Source organism: Haliaeetus albicilla, chromosome 26, assembly GCF_947461875.1.
Source record: "Haliaeetus albicilla chromosome 26, bHalAlb1.1, whole genome shotgun sequence".
Classification (NCBI taxonomy): domain Eukaryota; kingdom Metazoa; phylum Chordata; class Aves; order Accipitriformes; family Accipitridae; genus Haliaeetus; species Haliaeetus albicilla.
The window spans coordinates 17,393,621-17,416,811 of record NC_091508.1 but is presented as its reverse complement, the minus strand read 5'-3'; the positions used below and the strand labels follow the sequence as shown (position 1 = coordinate 17,416,811).

The window sequence follows — 23,191 nt, the reverse complement described above, 5'->3', positions numbered from 1 at the left end:
CCCAAACCACTCCCTGTATTTCTAAAAAGATTTCTATAATGGTTTAACTGTGCTTAATTAAACAAACAAACAAAAGCAACAAATCTAGGATGCAGGAAAAATGTGCTATAATCACAGTGCTTTGTTTGTCAGGCAGTGCAGTGGATGGCTATGTTTCTCTACCTATTGGTTCTTCAGGAAAAGCATGCTAGGGAAGGGCAGTTTCCACATCGGAACAAGCTCCAGGACAAATGAGGTTTCTTTACAATCCAAACTTGCTGTGAACTGTAAAGCCAATTAATGTGCAGCCAAAACTGAGCTGATTGCACTCTGTGAGAACACAGACAATGTGCTAGCAAAAAGCTTCTCCAAAAATCTTTCTAAAAAGTCTAAGGCAGCACAACCTGGGCTTAAAAAAAATCTGTCCCAACAGATTCCTTAATCCAATAACTGTATAGATTAACAGAGAAAAGGCTTTAGATTCAATGTGGCATTCAACTACAAAGTTTGACCTCAATTCCCTACTGTAGGTTTTCATTCAGGTAAAGTTCTCAGTTAATCGGCACCCTCCTGTGCTCTTCAGGAACTCTTGACTGCAGTACCTTCCACTCTGCCTGAAGGCATCTCTATTTCAATCTGTCTCTGGGTTTTGAGAGAGAGTTTTCAGAATTCACTAAGGTACAACACAATAGCTCAGATGTATCTCCAGCTTCAGCCTCTGACAAGGTGCTTTGAAGAGCCTTCAGGCAGCACAGAAGGTACAGCAATAATGCAACTGGCTAGATGTAGAGCACAGCAGGGTTCAGTCAGTACAGGCCCTGTGCTTTAATGCAGAATTAAAATCTACGCATTCACCTCAATAATCTTTGCTTTTTCTGGCTTTGAAACTAACCCCCTTTTCCTTTAGATCAGTGCAAATGTACTTCATACAAAACAGTTCCGCCAAACGACGTAAGCTACAAGAATAAAGAAAACCTCCCAGGCAGTCTGAAATCCCTGGTGTTAGGACATGACTCCTTTAAACTCACTATTATCCTGGCTCTGTGAAACATAGACATAACTCAGGTGCTGTTAGTGTAGTATCCCAGGCTGCTGAAAGTTTTGACGGAGAATCGTATTTAAAACTTTGCCATTTGAATCCTTACACAGAAGCAAGCCCACATGTGCTATGGGCTTAGTATAAAGAGGCAGGATGTGTGTCGGCCTCCCTTTCAGAATGATCTCCCAGAACCCTGTGCACCAGGCTGCCCCTCAAAAATATCTCTATTATTGGACTATTCCACAAAAAAAGACTAACAAGACTTACTGATTGGGATAGGCATGTTACTGGTGTAGTCTACAGCAACACCAACAGGCAGAGTGTCATCACTCTTATCTGTCACAGGAAGTTCTGCTCTGCTGGAGTCCTCCAAAACCCATGATTCCCAGTTCTGCAAAAAGTTAGATTATTATTTTGAGTACTGCTTTCCTGTGATCAGCCTTCTTCAGAACTCTAGCCTACTACAGTTGAAAGATAAGACTGCAAAAAAGCTAGACAAGCATCTACTTGAATTTGTCAAATTAACAAATGCCAGAAGTATCAGGGCCCATTACAGATTTGTGTGTGATTTCTCACACATCATTGCATGTCAGGGTTAAGGTCAGACAGTTTTAATGTTTAACTTCAATTGATGAGCTCACACGAATCACTTTATTACAGTGAGCTTGACCAAATTTTGAGACTGCCAAGTGAACCATGAAAGGTAGACCTCTAGTACTTGGTTCACAACATACTGTGTTTCTGTTTACCCTTTCTCTTTTGTGTCACTACGCACAAATGCAACAGGAACAAAAATATTACCTGATCCCCTTGCCTGGCAAGAATGCTGACTTCTGTGGAAGCTGCTGAAGCTGCCAGAACCAGATCCCTGTAAGCATGGACACAAATAGGTTAAAACCAACATGACAATCCACAGCAAGGTCCCCAGCTCCACAATTCATTATCATCTAGACAAATTCATAACTAGGAATACAGTTGTAACAATATAAAACTGACCTTTCCTCCCAAGATGAGGGAAATATGACTGGCTACATCACTACAGAACTTTTTAGAACTTTTTTTTTTTTTCTTTAAAACTAGTCATCAGGGGCTGAATCCCCTTGCCAACCAATGATCTGACAGACACTGTAGCATCATAAATAATGATGGTCCAAGTCAGGTAGTTGAAAAGTTAGGAACAGCTTCTTCACATAGATACACAATTAAGCAAGACAAAAGGTCATGCTTTACCCAACCTATGACTTACAATCTCAAGGGAAATGGTTATGACAGATTTTAAACAATCTTATGTACCTGCATGAAATCATGTGAATTCTCACCAGACAAACGAGTGTGCTGGCATGGAGATAAAGTGCGCAAGAGAAATGAGCTGTGCTTTCACAAAGCATTTTCAAAATACCAATTCCATTTCATTTCTCTCATATTCAGGTATTATATAGTTTACAAAAAAGGAGTAACACAATATATGCGGAGAAACACTGACCACTCAGACATGCATAACAAGGGAAAGACCTTGCCATGATTCCTGCCACTCACCATTCCTCAACATAGTTGAGGAAGTAATGATGCTGTCTCTCCGTGCAGCTCCCGTAACAAGGCTCCATGAAATTCACAAACTTCTCTGGTCGCTTCTCTTCCTTTTTCTGTAAGACCAACATTATTAATCTACCTTCCAATGACTGCATCAGGGTACACCAATAATTGCCACATACTTCAAGAGAGAACAGGCATCGCGAGACCACTTGAAAAACAAAGAAAAAAGCAAACAAACCAAAACCCTCCTCCAAAAGATAAAGGAACAATAAAGTAGTTACCAGGGAATTTAGATCTCACACTCCCCCCCCCAGCAATGAATAACCTGATACTAAATAAGAGCATATCATCAGGCCCCAAAATCTCCTTAACCTAAACAAAAAAACACACATACACACACACAAAAAGTATCAGGACTCTACATCAGCTAAGGTTTTCTTCCCAAGTGTTTACTTCAGAGGCCAGAAGTCTTCATGTCACAATTTGATCTCAGCAGAGAACAGGTTACTGACTGGTTTTCAATTGGATACTACTTCCTCCACTCAATCCCCCAACCCCAAAACCATGACTGACAGTAGTACCAAACTCGAATTCTACATGATGCCAATGTCAGTATTAAAAGCAACTTGCCATTGCAATAAACAAGTCAAACACAAGCAACAAACACTTCTGTCATTGTGACTTGCTGGCACTTACAGGCAATATGGCTATGACCACTTCTGGAGGTGTTTCCAGTGTCCCATCAGCTGCTGCATATACAATAGTAAAGACATATGTGCCAATCCACAGTACATCCAAAACTGAAAGAGAAGAAAACAAGTTATCTCAGGCAGAAACACTTCAGAATGATACTTTCTTGTATATCGATTTTAACTGTGCACAGCACACAAAAGTAAAAGAAAAAAAACAAATAAGGAATCACTAACTTCTAAACTACCAAGATAAAGAACTTCAATGATCTGGCTACAGAACATCAATCTTATTAGGGGGAAAAACTATTTGATCCCAGAAATTTCCAAAACAAACCAAAAGAATGTATTTGATTTGCTTGACAATACCACAGGCGAGACAACACCAGCATTTCCAAACATGGATGATATTTTGGCATATCCAAATGAAGTGTTTCTGCTTTTCTAAACTTACTGCTTTGACATTTTATTGAAGAGTCAAAATGATGAGATGAAACTTACATGAAATATGAGAATAGGATTTATATCCAGAAATCTTCATGCTAAAGGGAGATTACTTGTGACAGTACTGTCTATCACATCAGCAAGCAAAAAATAGCTTTTAAAATGCATATTTAAAACATTCTAGAAATAGACAAGGACTCTGGCCGACTGGTAATTTTTCTACACAACCCAGAGATAAAGCACATAATTATTTTTTTTCCAAATATTTAAAAATCACAGTGTAATTACATAACCAGTGCAGTATACAGCTTCTGGAACTAAAAACAACATGAGGAGGAACGAGTAAAAATATTTTAAAAGAAAGAAAGCAAAAAAAGAAATGAAAAGATGTACCTTTAACAGGATTGTCGGAGTCATAGAAAGGAGGACAAGGGATTACTTTCTTCTCCTGCAGATTCTGCAAATAAAACTACTCTTAAGCACAAAGAAAAAGCCAACAAACAAAGCCAATTGCAAGTTTTGCAGAAAGCCCAGAGAACCGGATTAGAGCAACTCACCCACTCTTTAATATTCACCATGTGCCACTCTGAAATCATGACTTTTCAGGGGCAGGTGCAAACCTTAAACTAAACCCAACATTGGTCTAAGACACTCTTAATATTACTGAAGTGCTTGGGCAGCTTCACATGGCTCACACCATGTGCCACCTGACCAAATTCTGTAGCTTGCAATGCAAAGAAAATAAAGCATATTGCAAACTAGTGAACAGACATAAGGCCTTACTAGCAACAATACTTACAGGCAGATATTGCACCACGGTGCCATTTTGCTTCCCTACAGCCAGTTGCTTTCCCTTTGGGCTCCAACACACTAAGCAAAAAAGAGAATTTCATTAGCACTAAGGAACTGGAGAGTTACAAGGCCCCACAAAAGCAGGACCAATACATTAAAACTGCAGTTTTTTCCCCCTGCAAAAAACTATGAATCCGAATTAAACAAACAGGGAGTCATCCAGTCACAGAGAAAACAAGACTGCAAGATCAAAAACCAGCAGATGATGACTCTTATTTGCGTGCTGCCTTGAAGATGACAGTCAAGCCTCAGACAGTACAAACCACAGGTGGGCACATCTGACTAATTCACAAGATGCAGCTCCTCCAATCAACTGGGAAAGAGCAGTTACACTGCAACACATTTTCCAAGTCTTAGGGAGTTTAAATCCTCCCTTTTTGTAAAGAATTTTTTTTAAGAAACATCCTCCCCAGACAAATAGCCTGTCTTTTTACACCTATCAATCCACTTCTATTCTTCAGTGTCTGACATTCTGTATGCTATCCGAGGCTGCCACTCACCAGATGTAACAGCTACAGAGGAAGGCAGTGTGGCATACACTTTCACAGAGTCCGTGACCTGCAGGACAGAGATGCTGCCATCGGACAGGCAGATGGCCACCATGGTGGGACTAGCGGGGTTCCACTTCAGGTCATTGACCATTGCTGCACTTCCTGAGTCCTTGGCCAGTTTGTGATACGCAAATGCACGTTTCTGCTGCTTTGCCTTTTGGGAAAGACAAATACATGAGACAGTCAAAACTGATTACAAAATCAAGCTCTCCCAAAGTCATAATCCCAAGCATTTTTGACCTTCCTATAAATTAATGACTGATGAAAATAAGCAGATTTTGAGTTTACTGAACAAATCCTTTACAAGACACCTCCCACAGAGAAACACAAAATCCCACCCAAGGTATGCCTCTCCTCCTGCTGTAACTTGAAAAACAAACCAAAACACTTTTCATGTGCTTTACCTGGTTTAAGAACGTGCGGACATCAAAAAAGCCAATGAAGGAACCGATCTCACTGGATATCATACAGACGGACAGCGTGAGATTATCACAGCTTAGAGCCAGGTGCTGTACAGGAAACTTCATGGGAACTAAGGTACTCTGAACATTTTCCACTTAAAAAAGGAAAGGAAGATAAAATGAAGGGGACAAATTTAAATACCAAGAACTGTTCTTGTAAAGCAATACTGTTAGAACAATTTTATGCAAAAATCACCAGTCCTATTAACAGCAGCTGTCAAAGCTAACATGTAGAAAAACTGAGTGAAAGCAAACCCCTTCATCTCTACCAATACAGTCTCAAGAGTTGCCAAATGCCTAAGAAAAGAAGATTCCACTTTCCTTTCTCAGTAACCTGGAGGAAAAATAGGTGGACAGAGTTTTTGTTTTACCTATGTATGCAAATGAATACCCTGGGTGGTACAGTTACTAAGGACAAGGGGAGAATGAAAACCATTTTGCACTTTGGTGTATTTTGCACTTAAGTGGTAGAACAGTGATTGCTTCCTCTCTTGCAGGACAGTCATTTAGTCATTGTGGACAACTCAGTGCGAGAACTCTGTCCCTCCGCTCACACACATCTCTGATACGTACAACTGGCTACTAAGACACTGTGTGGCTGCAAGGAAAGGGGTGCATTCTCGGGTAGGAAAAGTCAACCTCACTGTATGGCACTGAACATAGGTGGCCAAACCTGAAAGACACGTGAACAGGAGCTAGCACAGAACATCCTGGTGACATGTTCCCAACAACTGTACTTCATTTCAGCTAGCGGTACAGCAAATATTATTCCTGCCTTCTCATACAAGAAAACACAGTAATTTCAAATGCACGAAAGAGCATGACAAGGACTGTATCAGAAGCCAAGAGCTCTATATCATAAAAATGCATATAAAGCTGCGTCTGCAAAGACCATGAGACATAAGGATGCCTTACCAATTTTATTGGGATCTTCTCCCAGCTGGTTTTGCATGAGAAGATTTCTAGTATGAAAGATCTGCAGGCTGCTTCCTCCACCAGCAAAGACCAGCCCGTATTTGTTAGACACTGCAAGGAGACTAGAGCGCTCTTTGGGAAGATCATCTGGAGCATCAAAGATGCGGACCTTCTTCAGCGCTCTGAACTGAAAATCCTGTTGTAAGAGAGTTGGGAAGTAGCTGTACATATGCTGGCAAAGAGGAATAGTTTACTTCAGTTTCTCTAAGACAGTAAGTTGAAAAGCCTCTCCACGAGAGCTGTGAAACACCTGCCAAGGCAGAGCCCCCACCCACATCGTCACTGGCCATCCCATCACATTTTCTGTCTCTTCTAAGAAAGACTGAGATCACACCACATTTTTTCCATTGGCTGAACCTCTTTTCTACACAGCAGCCTATGTTCATAAAACCTGCGGGAGTTCAATCTGTCTGGGACACATAACCCTCTCAGACACATACCAAAACTGGCCAATCCATAGGAAAGACAAAAAGAAAGAGAAGGGTCAAAGCAGAAATACAACATCATTGATTAAAACTTGTTGCTGTAAACCTACAAAGCACACATCTGCTTAGATGCATCTTGGTTTGCTACTGTAATTTATGACACACAGAACAGATACAGTTATTCCTTTCACCCACCATCAGGAATGACTCTGTATAATCAGACTTATTTTTTGCATTCCTTTCTCTCATAATTTACATTGTCCTTTTGTAAAAGGAGGAAGAGAATAGCAGAGTGAGAGATTAAAAAAAGTCCAAAAACACAAACTGAATTAAGAAACAGCAGTTATACTATTACCATGCAAAACCTGAGGTTCCCCTTAGGAGTGAGTCTCTCTTCCCAAGGTGCCAACTGTTGAACAGAGCACTGGATCTAATGCCAGCAACTCAAATTAAGCACCGGAATTTTGTTTCCAAATTATTGCCAAAGCACTGAGTAAGTACATTCCTGCAACCTGAGGAAGCTGCAGGAACTCAGAAGCTTCTGCAAAGCAAACAGCCTAACTCCCTTGTTTTTGAAGGTGCCTGAGCAGAAAGCAGCTGCACAAAGATCCACGTGGTCTTCAGGAATCTGTCCCGCCAAGTCCCTGCTTATACAGCCTCACAGTAACACTCCGGGAGACACAGTGATGGGCTAGGGTGGCACCACACTGTAAGACTCCAGTTTACACTGTCCCACAGCAGACAACCACACATGCTGTTCCCAAAAGCAGGACGTTCCCAGCGCAAGGCATGCTGACAGGAGGCCTTAGAAACACACCACTCCTCTCCCAAAATAAGGTTCCTCCAACTCTCACATTCTGCCTCTCCTCCCCCAGGCATTACCAGGACCCCTCTCCACCAGAGGCCATGCCAGCCCCTCCCTCTTCCACTCCACACCCTTGCACCAGACCCTGCTGAAAACTCCTCAAGCGCTTCACAAACCCTGCAAGGATGCCTCAAAAGGCCCCCGCCATGACCCGAGCCAACACCCCCCACCCCCCACCGGCCTGTCAGCCCCACGGCCCAAGCCAAGTCCCTCCCACGGCCTATCACCCCTCACAGCCCAAGCCAAGCCCTCCCCAAGCCCCTTTCCCCTCACGGCACGAGTCGACCCCCCACCACAGCCTGCCACCCCCCTCCAGGCCCAAACCAACGCCCCCGGCCCGACCCAAACCGCCTGTCAACCCCCCCACCGCCCGAGCCAACCCCCCCACCACCACCGCAGGCATTCCCCTCACAGTCCGCCTGCTCTTCCCCCGCCCCTCACCTTCATCTCCCGCTCGGGGATCACGTCCATATCGTCCCCCATGGCGGCGCCGGCAGCCCCGAGGCCCGCGGTCCCCACCGCCCTGCGCACAGCCGGGAAACCCCCGCGCGCCTGCCAGTGCGCTCACTTCCGCTTCCGGCGCGACCGCTCTAGCCACAGCTCTCGATGCTCCTCGGCGCCGGGAGTCCTCCAGGGGACCCCCGCTATCACCATCACCCTCCCCGTTGTCTGTCGCGGCTCCCGCGGGCTAAAGGACGGGAGGACAAACGGCCAGGCTGTGTTTAATAAACCCTTTTTTCCTTATGTTCTGAGGTAGGGCCTGACCCGGTGGCGGTGGCTGCTGCAGGCCGCACCCGCCGGCCCTTCTCCGCCCTGAGGAGATCCAGCCCCATGGGGCTGTGCCCCCCCACACACACACTCCCCGGGGAGGCCCTGAGGGGACAGACCCCTCTGGGGCTGAGTTTCGGCTACCAGGAGGGATGGGGCCTGGCTGTCAGCAAGCCAGCTCTCCCAGCTGCGCAATGGTGGAGGCTGGCAGGGAGCCGCTCCACCTTGTCCATCGTCAACTCTTGGTAAGGGGCTTCGGTGCTTTTTTCCACAGCGAAAGTCTGACGTTGCTGCAGCTCTAAGCACATCCCACTCCCATAGCGTGGGCTGCAGTGGGAGCGCACGGTCCGATGCGCAGGGTCGGTGCCTGTACGCCTCCAGTTAAGGTGCAGCTGAGCTGGAAAGATGGAAGCTCTGTGAGCAGGGACAGCCTAATTGCGCTCCAGGGCCCCGCAAAAGCAGCATGTGTTTTTTCAGTCACGACAGGACCTGACTTTCTTCCCTTGCTCGCTCCTGCCTCAAGTTCGGGGGGGTTCAGCCCCCACTCAGAGGGGTATATCGCCTTAGCGCTTAGCCCTGTGGGGACAAGGACATGTTGTGAAGGGCTGTTTCCAGCTCTAGCAGGTTGTGCTTGTCTTTTCCAGGACCAGAAGGATTTCCACAGAGACAAAAGCAGTGATGGCTTTGGGCGGTGATCTGAACTGTGGCAAACCACATCCAAATTTCCCTTGTGTAATATGCTCCCTTTATTTTCTAACTGAACAACAGCTATAACACACATGGCCTAGAAAAGCAGGTGCCTTCCCAGAGGCTAACAGGCAGCAGAAAGCAGACACAGGGCTCTGATCTAAGGGCAATTCTGTCCTTTTGAGGAACACGTGGAAAAAGTGTACCCAGTCATTCCCCCAGGAAACCTGGTCTCCATTTTGATAACTCACATCAGACAAGAACCTCAGGCGATTGCTTCAAGAGCAGAGAGGATGAAAAAAAATAAATAAATAGTCTTTTAAGAGAAGCATTACAAGTATCTGCTCCTGATAAACAAGTTATTCCTTAAAACAAGCACTGCCACCCAGCAAGTCAAAAAAGACAGCTTTCAGGAGGTGGCCTCTGCATTTCGTAACACAAACTCCATGGCATTCGGTCAGTTATTACAGATCAAGATCAGATCAACACAGTCCAAACCTATCTCTAGGATCTATTTAAGGGTTTATATTAACAGACGTGGAAACCAGCTCACTTAATCTGCAACCAACCACATGGACCAAGCTTCAGAGGAGCTAAACTAAATACACTGACACACAGTGTAGCTTCAGAAGATTTATTTTCAGTCCTTAAAGTAGACTGGTGCTGCTTTTGCTCATAATTCTTCTCTCCATTACAGTTTTGGTTTTCATGCAAACAGTAGTGAGAATTTTTTTTTTTATTATTTAAAAGTGCAGCCTTTGGCAGGAACAAATCAGCCTAGTAGAGTTAATCATCTGTATTTCCATTAAAAATCTTATTTATTAAAACATGATTTTTAAAAAAAGTTAAAAGCTGCCAAGAACATTTAAGAGAACAGTAGGGAAAGGGCAAAGAGCAAACATCTGGATTCCAGAAATTGTGTACAGAGCAAGAATCACAGCAGTAACCAGAGTGTGGATAGCACAGTCCCAGCTACATCTGGATTCCAGCTCATACTCCACACTTACAGCCATTCTTATTTTGCAGATTTGAGGGCTTATCCATCAGGGAAATGTACCCAATAGCCCCAGGAACCAAGCTGAAACACATACAGGGAGGTCTACAAAAATCAGAGGGACAGAGCAGCTGCATGAGGACAGATCTTCATCTGCAACTGGTCTGGCAGGGCTCACAGTTTAGTCACCCAGCCTCCTTTCACCTGAAGGTTTAATTTCCTCTAGGCTTTCCTGAGGGGCTGCAAAGGCATAACAGCAGGCTTGTTTCTGCACTGGATGGACAGGACAGACAACCACCCATTCAGAGGTTATGCTCCTGATCAGATCCAAGTAGAGATTTTTCAGGAAGGGGGCCCCTAAGGTAGATGTAATCATCCTCACTTGCAGTGGCTGGTGTTGGACCCACCAAGATCTGACTGCAGGATGAACCCACAGAGCAGACAGAAGCTGTCCCTGCAGTCAGCCATGCCTACCTCCAAGCTTAAAGGCCCTGCAGGCAGACCTCTGGTGTCCATGCACCTTCCCACGTTCACCTAGCATGCTACTAGGCCACAGAGGTGGGAGCCTGACTTGTGTTTTGGTGAGGTCAGGAGGGGAAGAACTAGTCCAAAGTCAGGAAGCATAAGACAGAGCAGAGAAGGCACTTATTTCTTTGCACCCATGAAGCTGCTGTTGGGGGCTTTGCCAGAGAAATGGTCTATGTCTGGCAGCAAGGCCCTTTAGGAACCTGTCGTGACAAGCACAGCTCTGAATCCATACACTGGGAGGAACGTAGCTCCTTGTCTGAGAATAGCAGGAAGGGCAGAGGAAAGAGTAAGATCACAGGAATTTTTTTTTTTTGGTCTCACATTACAATTGGTGCTACAGCTTCTGTCTAACAAATCAAGTTGGCTAAGGGATGCAGCAGAAAGACACGAGCTGGGAGTCTCCAGCTTCCCTTGCTGTTCCTCTAAGGCAGGTTAGTTGAAAACTAGGACTGTCCACAGTAAAGAGTAACAAAGCACAGGTAACCTCTGTTACAGACCAGCAAAGCAAACAGTGCCAATTTTTCAGCCTGTCCTCTTCAAGGGAGGCTGGCTATGTCTCTCTCTGGAGGCGGACCAGAAGGTTTTGGGTTGCTTTCATTGGCTTTTCCTTCAAACATCATGACCCTGCAAAACACAACAGATAATACCAATGAAAAAAAGCAGGTGCATCTTTACCCATCATTGGGGGTGGGATTATCTCATCTGCTGAAAAATAGCATATGCCCCCCATGCAAAGGGCATCCGATAGTTAACAGAGGAGGGAAAGCCAACAGAGGGCACTGCTGCCAGCCTGGCAGGCAGCTTTGCTTTTCCAGCAGTTTCCAGGAGTGGGTTCCCAAAGCCCCTGCTGGTTTTCCTCTCAGAGCCCAGAGGATTAGAATGTTTTATTTAGACAGCCACTTCCGAAATCCCCTGGGCGCACACTGCATGCCAAGTTCTCCTGATGCGTAAAAGCAAATACTGTCCCTGGCCCACCTTGTACATAACCACACAGCTGAACATTCAGAAGCCAACACCAAGCAAGCAACAGCAGTTACAGCCAGGGAAGAGGGCAGAGACAAGGAGCAAAGCACTGGCTAGAAGAGTCCCAACCATTTTGCAACCACTCGCACTGTCTTCCAACCCGAGCACTGCAGCTACGCTGGGAATGCCAGCTGCCACGCTGGATCAAAGGACTGTACCGCTCTTGGGACAAGTTTCGCATTTCTGCTCCTGCTCTAAAGAGTCCAGTAGACAATGGGGCGTCTGTTAGCAAAGGAAGGGACCCATCTGTGAAAGCCGTTGCAGTTGGGAGGAAGGATGGAAGATACGGGACAGGCTGCAGGCTCAGCCTCCTTCCACGGAGAAAGAAAGGAGGAGCAGGGGTGTCAGAAGTCTGTGCACGCTTGGAAGAGGAGCACCCCACCACACAGACACAGGGCACTCAGTGGGGAGAGGAGACACTCATTGCCAGCAAGCACATACTGGCTTAGAGGGACCATGTGAGACGTGGGAGCAAGATCCTTCCTCCCAACCTGCTGGCTCCATTTCTAAAGCTGCCTTCAGAAAGGGGCAAGGGGGATGGAGAGGAGCAGCTCCTATTCATTGTGGTTACAGACACAAAAGCAGGGCCAGCCTCTGTGACTGTGAAAGGCGAAGCCAGGCTTCAATGGGGTGGAGATGGAGCCAAGCAAGTGTTCGGAAGCCATTTGTTACAGCAGGACTTTCAGAGCCCTGTCGAGAGGGCAGAGGGGGCCGTGGGAGGCTGGTGCTGGCAGCCGGTACCGCAGAAAACCTCTCCCAGCAAAAGCCAGCTGTTTCAAGCATGTGTCCTCTCTCCATCTACTGCCCGTCTCTCCAAAATCAGGCAGGGAGGGAGCATTCTGTGGGAAATAGGAGCCAGCACTGCTGGTGTGGGCAGGACCATCATTCACTGCTCAAGTCCTGCCACCATTCACAGGGGAAGCCTGTGTCCCCAAAGCCAGCAGAAGCCCCAGGGAAGAGACGGGAAGAAGTCCTGCAGTGCCGAGTGCCTGCACACCCTCAGGCAAGGGGGAGAATCACTCCACACTGAGCGTGTGGGAGGAAGCCTGTACTAACACACAGCAGGCAGCTCTGCTGTGAGCGCTCACCACTGCTCAGCCCAGACATGGGCTATTACACCCTCTCATGTCTCTCTGCAAACTTCCCCTTCACAAGGGTCCTTGTCTCCCCTCCACAAACACCAAACGTGCACAGCTCCACCTCCACCAGGCAGAACAACTTCTGCTTCCCGGCTCCCGCAACATGCCAGCTCAGGTCCTGCATCTCCCCCCCACTCCCTCCCAGGGACACTCACAGTTTAAGCACAGCAGAGCGTTTCCCAAGCATCACGTTGACAAAGTCCTGGTACGAGATGGTCTCGCTAACTCCTCCGGTCACCTCAGAGATCATCTTCTTCAGCTCTAGGTGGGTTTTCGGAGCCCCCATCTTCTCCATCATCCTCTTGACAGACATCAAATCTGCAAGAGCAAGGCAATCGGTGCTGTCGAGAGGTGACCGCACTGAGCACAGACAACCCTAGGGACATAGGCATGAGTTCCCACCTCAGACCACCTCACCTGCAGACTCTGGGGCTGACAGCACCAAGGTGTTGCTGAAAGCCAAGAGAAGCCTTCCAGTACAGCTTACTGCTGTACTGCCCAGTACAGAGCATCACTTCCCATTTGCGCAGCTCAAGATAAAAGCACCATGCACGCAGAAGAGGGACGACCCTCCAAGTGCTCCAGACACGTGGGGACACCGCTCCCTAGCTCAGAACATGGTGCCAAGAATCACAAGGATGGGGAGGAGGGAAGCAAGGCTGGGGTTAGAGCCAAACAGGCTGTGGGGAGCAGGTGCCCCTGCCCATCGCCACAGGCCATTTCCTTCCATTGCTCTGCTGTGAGCCGCGGCCCCTTCCCTCCAGGAAACGGCAGCGCAGCTGAGTCAGGCCTCCTCCCGCTCCCCACAGGCTTTCCTTCAGCTTGAGGACTGGTGGAGGAGGGGAATAAGGCAGCAGCCTCCTGGAAGGGCACAGCATGCAAGTGATTACACTTCAGTGTCAGCTCCAGGCCTGCAGAAGGCTGGATCTTTACATAACTGGTGCTTTCTGGGCCCAAACCAGGGCCGCTCAGCTGAGCCAGACTCACACCCAAGTCCCCCGCTTCCCTCCGCTCCCCTCCCAGCAAAGAGCGTCTCTGCACCGCAGTGCTCGTGGTTTTATACAGCTTCTGCCTCAAGCCAGGCAAAACCCAGGATTGCCCAAGCCCTGCAACTTCCTAGCTCTGGAAATGCTAAGGATTGAGAAGATGACCTCAGTGGGAAAAAAGGGAGAAAAAACCAAAAACATTTAGAGCAAGCAGAAAGAAGCAGAGGAGCTAAGCAGAAACTCAGGAGGAAAACAGGACTGAGAAGAGCTTAGGTCTTGAAGCAGGTGAGGAGAGACTGAGGAAGCTGAAAGGCAGGGGCTGGAGAGCCAAGGAAGCCCCTGGCTGGCAATCAAGATCCAAGCAAGGCTGGACATGGGAAAAACCGACAGGTTTTCCTCCTCAGCAACATGAGTGCAGCGGGAAGCAGCAGATACAGCAGCAGACACCACCTCAGCAAGCTGTTGCTTTTCCAGCCCAGCACCAGCATCCCCGAGTCACTCACCAATCTCGCCTTGGTTGTTCAGGTCAAACTCCATGTACTTCTCTGGAAGAGACACAGATGCAAGTTAGCAGGACGCTAGAGCAGGGGGTATGCAGGGCTTTGGAGGCCTTCCTGCTTAGAGCAATGAAATAAAAGATTAGGGGATAAGATTGATATACTGCTGAATGCAAACAGTTCAGAGAGGGAGACCATCTCAAGACCTGGTTTTAGCACCCTTATCTCAATTCCAGGGCCCTGGAGCTAAGCACTCTTTAATTGTGGCTGCTTTTCATTTAAGCTGAAGGAAAACACTGGCATGAGAACAAGGTATCAGCTAGCCATGAATAGCATTAAAAGGTTTCCAGCCAGAAAAACAAAGCTCTGGAACAGCCTCCCAGAAGGAGTAGCAAGGAAAACAAAACCCTGAGCACTCCCAAAATGAAGCTTGATCGGATTAGGAGGGAGATTAAATGACGTAGTTGCCTGCAATACCAAGGGACAGGCTCTACAGTCCTCCCGAAGCTATGCTGCACTCCCAGAGCAGCACCTGCCAGGAGAGATGCTCAAGGATCACAGCAAGAGGGCAAAGCCAAGAACAAGCCTAGGAGGAGTTATGCTGGAGCAGGTTGTTTGCCCTTCCAGCCTGCAGTCAAACATTGCTGCATCGGGCAGCGCCAGCATCCTTGGAGAAAGGCAGATCCCGCGCAAGAAAGTCTGGTTAGCTTTGCAGGACAAAAGCTCACATGCTGTAACAGACAGAGCACTGATTTGAGTTAGAAAAATCAGAATTTCAGTCCTGTGCTGCTTCTGACCTTTGGAGTGGCACACCTGTGTGCTTCCTACCCCTCCCTCCCTCCCCTGCTAGCTGTTCCCCATTTAGACTTTAAGCTCTTCAGGCAAGGATTTGTCTGTCTTGCAGACAATACAGCTCCTAGCACCGCAGGGGGGCCCCCATCATCTCAAGTTCTGCTAAATGAGAAGAACAAGATGCCTGCTGCCACCATCCATCTGTGCTGAGCTGGAGAAGTCTCCACTTGCCCTGCAGTTAGCACTCGCTCCCCAGAACAGCCTTGGAGGACTCAAATTAAGTGAGAGCTCCCAGGCCGCTCCTCTCCCCAAAGGGAAAAGACCTTTTGCCTCTGCTCCAGGGACACCAGCAAGCAGATGAGCATGAACAGAGAAGTGGCAGGCTAATTTAAGGAGCTAAAGGGAAGAGGGGATATTTCACACATTGGAGCCTTCCCAGAACCTGTGTTTCTGAAGGAAAGTCCTGGGTTAACTGGACTGATAGCAACTACAGGCAGGAGGCAGAGGAATAGCTTGACATGTCTTCAGCTGGGTCTCAGCTGGTGCATTACCGCTGTCATGAGCTGAGCAGGACAGACCTATGGGAATACCACGTACAAAACAAAGCTGTTCATGCTTCAGGCAGGAATAAACATCTTCCTTTGAGCATTAAGCGACCAATCCCAGATGAAATTGGGGCTGTCACATGTGCCCAGGGGCCAAAGCAACGCTAGATGTGGAACTGGCTCTCCCTACACTCTGGCCCACCATAATGACCTTGTGCAAATGAACCACCACCTCCCTGGGCAGGGGTCAGGCACCCCAGCATGCGTTCAGGGACTCAAACCCTGCTCTGCCGTGTCCGTGCCCAGCACATGTTTTCTTTTCTTCTCAGCTGACTCTTAGCCAAAAGCACAGAGAACAGCGGCAGCTTTACATCATCGTGCTCTGAGCCTCGGCTCGCACATTTGTCTTTCCCTCCCATCCCAGCTGCAGGGATTTGGTGGGGCAAAACCATGCATGGTCCCTCCCCTCACAAATGCATTTACACAAACACTGCACGGGGGCTCCCCGGGCCCGGCTGGGGAGGGCAGTGGGAAGGACGGCAGAGAAGAAACGCTGCTCCCATCATCACACAATGAGCCGATTGTTGGAGGAGCTGGAGGAGGCGTTGGAGAGCGGGACAGGCCATGGAGGCAAACTCACGAGGCAGCGGGAAGATATGCCAAAGGCTCTCGTTACAGGGAATTCTGAGCCTGTGACCTACAGTTGCAATGTTTGAAGAGCCCCAATTGTGATGGGAAAAATAATGCGGGGCTGCAGCCAAAAGCCAAAGCCGTACAAAAGGCAACAGAAAGAACGGGGAGCGCAGGAGGCTTCTCTGTGCACAGCAGGGTAAGGGATCACAAAACCCCAGCTAGCTTCTTCCATGCTGAATTGCAAAGCCAAAATTCAAAGGGAAAAAGCAGATAACACCTGAAATGGAAGCAAGGTCAGGTTTTATTTGGTTAGAGCCAGGCTGAGGACAAACCTTGAGGGCAGTGTGACGCAGAAGGCATGTTTTCTCAACTGCCTTCAGCCACTGCTTGGAAAGAAAGTGGATGTATCCAGAACAGCCCTGCCAAATCTTACCCTGTAACCACTTTGGGGACAAGCTCCAGAGGACCCCAGGCTTTTGAGCTGTTTCTCTATGCCCCATCCCAGCAAATGGCCCAAACCTAAGCCCCAGATCTGCTGACCCACTGGAGTTAGGCTTTGGCCAGGACTAGAGACACACTGCTGCTGTTGCCTCAGGTACCAAGGCGCTGGGGAAGGACCAGATCAGACTGAAGAAACTTTTGGGGAAAGTCCCTGACTCCTTCAGAAAGCAGCTGAGACCTCTGCTCTGTGGGAAGAGGTCCTCCTACTCACTGGGAAAAAAGAAAGAAAAAAAAGAAGTCCAGCTACTGCATCATCCATTGTACCAGCTGGCTCGTCTAGGTATCTAGACAGAAACCGTCCTCCTTTGCTGCTCCCCATGGTTTTGCCCACGCAGCAGGTTTTGCAGTAATAGCAGCCACCAGGCAAGATGTCTGTAGGGTGACATGTCCCTGCCCTGCAAGCGGGGGAAGCACAAAGGCTCATGTGGGAAAACCACCTCTCTGGGGAGTTTCACTGAGTCCCACAAGCAAGGGGGAGGCATCCATCCCAGCTCAGTCACTTGTATTTGGCAGAGAATCTCAGGCTGGTAAGATCCATGTGCTGAGGAAAACAATCTGTTCAGAGCAAATAGTCAGGCTGAAAGGACAGGGAAACCCTCCAGTTCTCACCTTTGAACACTGCCAACTTCTCCTCCAGATCTTCTTCATCACTGAACTTTGGGTCACAGAGAAATTCCTAAAACAGAAAAAAAAAAGAATATCCGCAAGGTTAAAGATGCAAAGGAAAACACCCTAGAAGGCATGTACAAATGCAGCATTACCCAGAAGACCTACGCAATTCCCAGAGCGCCACATTTGAGCAACAGTGCCACGAGGCTTGAAAATGGGTTGAATCCCCCCACATCTTGTCATTAACATTCCAGCGCAAGGGGAATGCCTCTGGTGTCTCAGATTTCCCACCAACAGCTCCAGGGAGGACTGGACCCCATGTGCCTTTGGAATAACTGCATGAAACTCCCTCTTCTTGCTCATCCAAGGTTTCAGTTCCCCACATGTCTACTTAAGCATGCACAGCATGGGTCGAGCACCTATTCCCAGCAATGGCTCCTAGCCCTTGCAAAAAGCGCTCCGATCTCCAATTTCAAACTCTTTGGATAAACTCTGAGGGCTAGTAAATAGAACAGGCAAAGGTCACAGACCACCATGCACTCAAGAGAGGACAGGTATTTTGGGGTAAGGAACAGGGTCTCACTCTCAGACTGTCTACTCATTTTTCCTCCCCTACCCTGCACAGGCTGAAGAGGAAATCCTGGGTCACTTCTGGTCACTTGTCCCTAGCCCCACCTCAGAAACCTTCAGGTACCCGAGAGGACAAACCACAACTTGCAGAGCCAGCTCCACTGCTATGCCCTGCCAGCAACACCCCCCGCCCCTGCAGCTGTGAGCAGCAGGGTCTTGCTCCTGTCTCTACCCTCCCACACCGCCTAGCTCCAGCGAGCCCAGCACAGCTTAATGACTCGATCTGTGTTCAGCAACAACACCACATTCTTCAGTGTAGAAATCATTAACATCTGCACAGCTTCTGCATGGCCTGTCCAGGATAAAACCCCTCCAGGGGTTAGGGTGGATAGAGAGCTGAGGCTGTTCCCTACTGCGGGCATGTGTTCCTCACCACTGTTCTCCATGCTCACAAGGAAGGCAGGAGTGGGTCGCCAAGAGACTAGGATCTCCGGCACTGGTAGTACTGGGGCAGCATCACTTGTGCTTAATGAGACCACCCCCGCCCAAAGAAGCCCCATTGGCACGCACTAGGGCATCAGGACTGTAGGAGGTCCACGCAGCCATCAGTAACCCAAACACCCTCCAACCTCCAGAGCATGTTCTCATTTCTTCCAGAAGGAAAACTGAAACCAGCTATCCCCCAGTCTGGCTGCTGGGCCAGCTCCGGAAACACTGCAGCCCCACGCTGGTGCCTGGTTCCTGCTGCCACAGCCAGCCCCAAGCCTTTCGTGCTTGATATCTGCCTGCCACCCTAACCCTGCAGCACATGCTCCCAGGCCCCCCAGCCCACACACCTGGAGCTGCCCTTCCTTTTTCGCTGCGACAGGGGAGCCTGGACCTGCCCAGGGAGTCCAAATGCCTCAAACCCTCACTGCCAGTTAACCACTGCTTTGGCGAGTCTTTTCTCTGCAGCTGAACTAAGGTTTTGTAGGAAGTGCAGTAGGACAGAAATGACTGCCATCCCCTCCTCCCATCTCACAAACTCCAGATGGGACACCAGAGTCTGTGCCCACTAAACCAGCGTGACACAGACTTCCCTTATCACCATGGACACCAACTCAAATTGAGAGCTGTGGTGAAAAGCTATGTTCCCAGTTCCTTCTTTTGCTCTCCTTTGCCAACTCAATTTCATTTATCTGTTATTTCTACCCAGGGGTATCATTTGCCAGCCCAACACAAAGGGCCCGATTCAGCTTTGAGACCTGGGCTCAGCCAGCAGCAGAAGTCACCAGAGAGTGGAGTAGTGTTACCTACTGCCATTGCCACCGAATAGCCTCTGTAGAAGGAACCTGCCAAACATCACTGAGAACTGAACCAGGGCCAGAGCATCTCCTGGCCACCAGGTCAGCGTCTCATTCCTGCTGTGCAGGAGCAGCAGACAGCTTCCACCCATCAGCAGGGGAGGCAATTGTGAGAGCAGAGTGCTGTACTTCTCTCGGAGCAAGCAGTAGCACAGAAATGGTGAAAACCAAAGGGAATGTTACATCCATACATGATAGCTGAGGGACATGTGCCCGGGGCTCCAACAGCCCTTGGCAGCGTGGCAGGAGAGCAGGATGGGTGACGCTGTGCACACACCTAGCACCCAGTCCCCTTGCATTTCAACTGGAGGGGAACTGGACAGCCTACCAGTGTCACAGCTCTGCTCCAGACCGAAGGAAGCAACAGGGGAGCATATTTCAAAGGCATTCCACCCTCCACATTGTATGCAAGCCTGGCTGTGACTGCGATAAGGCAAACACTCACAATAGCACACAGGAATTCAGTCCCCAGGGCCAGTGACTCAGAGTGGCTGAAGTTCCTCCTAGAGCCCTTTGCTAAAGCTCCCGTTTTAAGGGCCGTGTTCTATTAATAAGAACTGCTTCATAAGCCCCAGCCTCTCCCCCACTCCTGCCCTGAACAGCCTTTCTTGGGCAGAGATACTTTTCTAAGCCAATAAAAGGAGCCACACAAGTCCCAGCTACCTGCAAGACAACGTGAGCAAAGCCAGATGCTTCCTCCCTTTCCAAAAAGGCATCTCCAACCAGCAGGCCAAGCTCCCACTGGGCTGTTTAAGTGCTCAACGCCAGCTACCCTGCCTGCTGGGGCTGGGAAGGGGCTGAGGGATGCTCATGCCTACCCTGGATGGGAGCAGCAGGCACCTGCTCTCCAGCAGGTTGAATTCCTTCCCCGCAACCCAGAGCATTAGAGGGTAAAACTAGGTTGAAATTAATCTGGGCTGGATTAGACTTGCCACCTTGATGCACGAGGCTAAACAATGTGATTGCCGTTGCCCAGCAAGAGGGGAACGGCCAAGACGGGATCCCGGAGGAGCGTTTCAGGCTGGAAGAGAGAATTCAACACTAGGACTCAGCTGTCCTGCAGCAGCACGTGTGCACTCAGGACACGGCCTGCCAAAGACCCTTATCCCAGTGAGAGCTCTGGGGTTGAAACCAGCCAGAAAAACAGGGCTGGGAGGGAGCTAAGTGTTAGGATGAGACAATGAGATTAAGCCTGATAGGAATTTGGCCTGATAGGTTTTATTAGGAGCACTTTACCGGTTTGCAGCCCTGGGGCTCTTCAGGGCTTGGGAAATCCCCTCCCTGGCTCCAGCCACAGTATCAGCCCAGGTCTACATATCAGCTCTGTGTCAGAGGGAGGTGCGAGGCGCTTTGCTGCGCACCCGCTCACAGCAAACTCCCCCACCACCGCCGCACAAAAGCTGGTGGAGCGAGCAAAGCGCAGCAGCTTGGGGTTTGCTGCCCAGAGCTGCTACAGTGCAACAGCTTCTCGGCATCCGTGGGCTGCCGCTACCCATGCTATCTGCAGCTTGATTTCTAGCTGCTCAAATCTCCTCTCCTAGCACTGAGCCGACACACAGGGCATGCAGCAAGGAACAAGCAGCTCCCACCTCCATCAGTGGGAAGTTATGTAGCTTGTTTCATTTTCGTCACCCAAACTTCACCCAGAGAAAAAGCTTGCCAGAAGTGATGGCTGCTTAGGGGAGGGATAGGAGCCTGTCCCCTGCATGGGAGGAAGAAGAGCCCCCAGCCCCCAGCAGCAGCACATCAGCAGTGTCCCTGGAAGCATGACTTCCCAGACTCAGTCCTACAGCACCTACCATATCACGTATCCACCCTGTGCCCAAGTGATGCTGGAGGACAGCTCTGCAGCAGCAGAAACTGCAGCAATAGGTACAACACACCCCCTTCCTCCCCCAAAGGTCAATGCCACCTTGAAGGCGTTAGACCCACCTACGTACCTCCTTGGCACAGGGCATGTCATGTCTGCCTTCCAACACCAGGTTTCAAAGGCTCTTTTTTAGCCAAGCGCTCTTATTCTACACCTTATGCCACAGCACCTCTTTTCCACTCCTATTCCGTAGCATCTCCTGGTTTCTAACGATGTAATTCCCTTTCCAGTGACCTACATAAACCTCACCTCCGCTGTCTCACCCCTGCCTGGAGGAAGATATTAGCACTTTTCACGGTCTAGACAACGCCAGGGCAAAGCAAGCCCACCTTCTCTTCCAGGCTCTCATCTTGTGCAGTTCTGGTTTCTCCACCTTCTCCACACCAAGATGCCGCTGGCTGTATCAGCGAGCGACCACCAAACCCACCTAGAAATGACCCTAGAAACGCCTTTGTTAATTGTTTCAAGGTTAAAACCTCCTTTCCACCCTCAGAACCGCTCTTGGCCAGGAGGGATACCAACGGAGCTGCCCCCGCAGGCCATGCCAAGCAAGGGACAGGGCAAGGCTGAAGCTCCAGGGAGAGGACCTTGCCTGACCCCAGCACGAAGGGCACGCAGCCCAGCGTACTTTGCACTAATCCAGGAGCTGCCATTCCCCCTACCCAAGGCTTGTGGGACGTCCAACCATCCTGGGTTCCCCCATTCACCCACCGCAATTAAAAACTAGAAAGGCTTGAGTCAGCTTTTCTGAGCAGCAGAAACTCCTCGCTCCCAGGAGAAGAAATCGAAGCACTCGATACCGCGGACGGGAGGTCGAAGCCCTCCGGTAGAAGAATAACAACGATTCTTTGCTGGGGTACGGTCCCAAAGGGACTTTCGTGGCAGCCGGCTGCTGAGCAGCCACGGGCACCCCGTGGCCCTCTCCCACCCACCCGGGCTTTGGGGTGCTGCAGGGGGAAAAGCCACGGGTGGAGGGGATGGAGAGCAACCCCCCCCCTCAAGGCCACCGCCTGCCTCCTCGAACCCGATTTCCCTCCGAGGGGGGGAACACAGGCAAAGGTGAGGGGAGGAGCAGTTCCACCTGTCCCCACCTTCTCCCCCCTCTCCCCCACCCGGCACCGCCGCAGCCCCCATCCCCACCCGGGCGTGGGGTCAGCCCCGACGCGCCCCCCCCCCCCAATCCCGCCCCCGCAAGGCTCGGCTCGGGGAAGGGATCTGTGTGTGTGTGTGGAGGGGAGGGGGGCGGCCCCAGCCCCACCTTGTTGATCTCCTCCAGCCGCCCGTCCTGCGGGGCCCGCCGCAGCCCCCCGCCGCTCGGCCGGCGCGGAGCCGCCATCTCACGGAGCCGCCCCGCTCCCGCCGCCGCCTTAAATAGGGGCGGGCAGGGCCGGGCCGGGCCGGGCCGGGCCGTGCCGGGCGGGCGGTGCGAGCCCTCCGCCCCTGCCGTTAACCCCTTCCCCGCCGGTCCAGAACGGACCGTTGACCCCCGGGTAGGCTCTTAACCGGAGAACGGTAAGGTCCCGGAGCAAGGTGGGGGAAAGCGGCGGAGTCAGCTTCCAGCGGCCGAGCCCCCGACGGGAGGGAGGCGGCGGGATGGATGGGAAGGGACGGTCTCCTTCCAGCACCCACCGTGCAACAGCGGCTGCGACCCCCGCCATCCCCCCGGGATCCGCTCCGGAGTCACCCCGGGGCAGGTGCACCCCCCCCCCCCCCGGCACCGCCGCCTCGGGGGTCCCCGCTGGGGTACCGGCGGTAGGTTTGCAAGGTGCTGTGGTGGGATACGCGCTACGTGGTGTGTGATAAAGTACAACCGCTTGTGAGTCCGTCCTGGAGAAGCCCTGGAGCAGGAACAGGAGGAAAAGGCATCCACCGCACGACAGACACGACCAAGCT

General features: G+C 50.0%; 2 protein-coding genes across 5 annotated transcripts in view; both read right to left on the bottom strand.

Annotated features, from left to right (window-relative positions):
* Nucleotides 1-8,399, bottom strand: part of NUP214 (nucleoporin 214) — a 45,413-nt gene extending 37,014 nt beyond the window's left edge. For all 4 annotated transcript variants that reach the window (XM_069770679.1, XM_069770681.1, XM_069770680.1 and 1 more), the window contains exons 1-10: nucleotides 8,255-8,399; nucleotides 6,464-6,659; nucleotides 5,492-5,643; nucleotides 5,037-5,241; nucleotides 4,484-4,554; nucleotides 4,078-4,141; nucleotides 3,248-3,351; nucleotides 2,555-2,661; nucleotides 1,820-1,886; nucleotides 1,286-1,409 (exon numbers count right to left, since the gene is read on the bottom strand). In XM_069770679.1, the coding sequence (XP_069626780.1) occupies nucleotides 1,286-1,409; nucleotides 1,820-1,886; nucleotides 2,555-2,661; nucleotides 3,248-3,351; nucleotides 4,078-4,141; nucleotides 4,484-4,554; nucleotides 5,037-5,241; nucleotides 5,492-5,643; nucleotides 6,464-6,659; nucleotides 8,255-8,296 (1,132 nt within the window). In that variant the 5' untranslated portion in view covers nucleotides 8,297-8,399. The remainder of the gene's footprint in view (nucleotides 1-1,285; nucleotides 1,410-1,819; nucleotides 1,887-2,554; nucleotides 2,662-3,247; nucleotides 3,352-4,077; nucleotides 4,142-4,483; nucleotides 4,555-5,036; nucleotides 5,242-5,491; nucleotides 5,644-6,463; nucleotides 6,660-8,254) is intronic.
* A 1,489-nt stretch (nucleotides 8,400-9,888) lies between these two features.
* AIF1L (allograft inflammatory factor 1 like) lies at nucleotides 9,889-22,705 on the bottom strand. Its single transcript, XM_069770684.1, has 5 exons — nucleotides 22,557-22,705; nucleotides 17,516-17,582; nucleotides 14,442-14,483; nucleotides 13,108-13,270; nucleotides 9,889-11,414 (listed from the first exon to the last, which is right to left on the bottom strand). Exons 1-5 carry the CDS (start codon nucleotides 22,632-22,634, stop codon nucleotides 11,327-11,329), a joined length of 438 nt encoding a protein of 145 aa, XP_069626785.1. The 5' UTR covers nucleotides 22,635-22,705; the 3' UTR covers nucleotides 9,889-11,326.
* Between the last annotated feature and the right edge of the window lie 486 nt (nucleotides 22,706-23,191).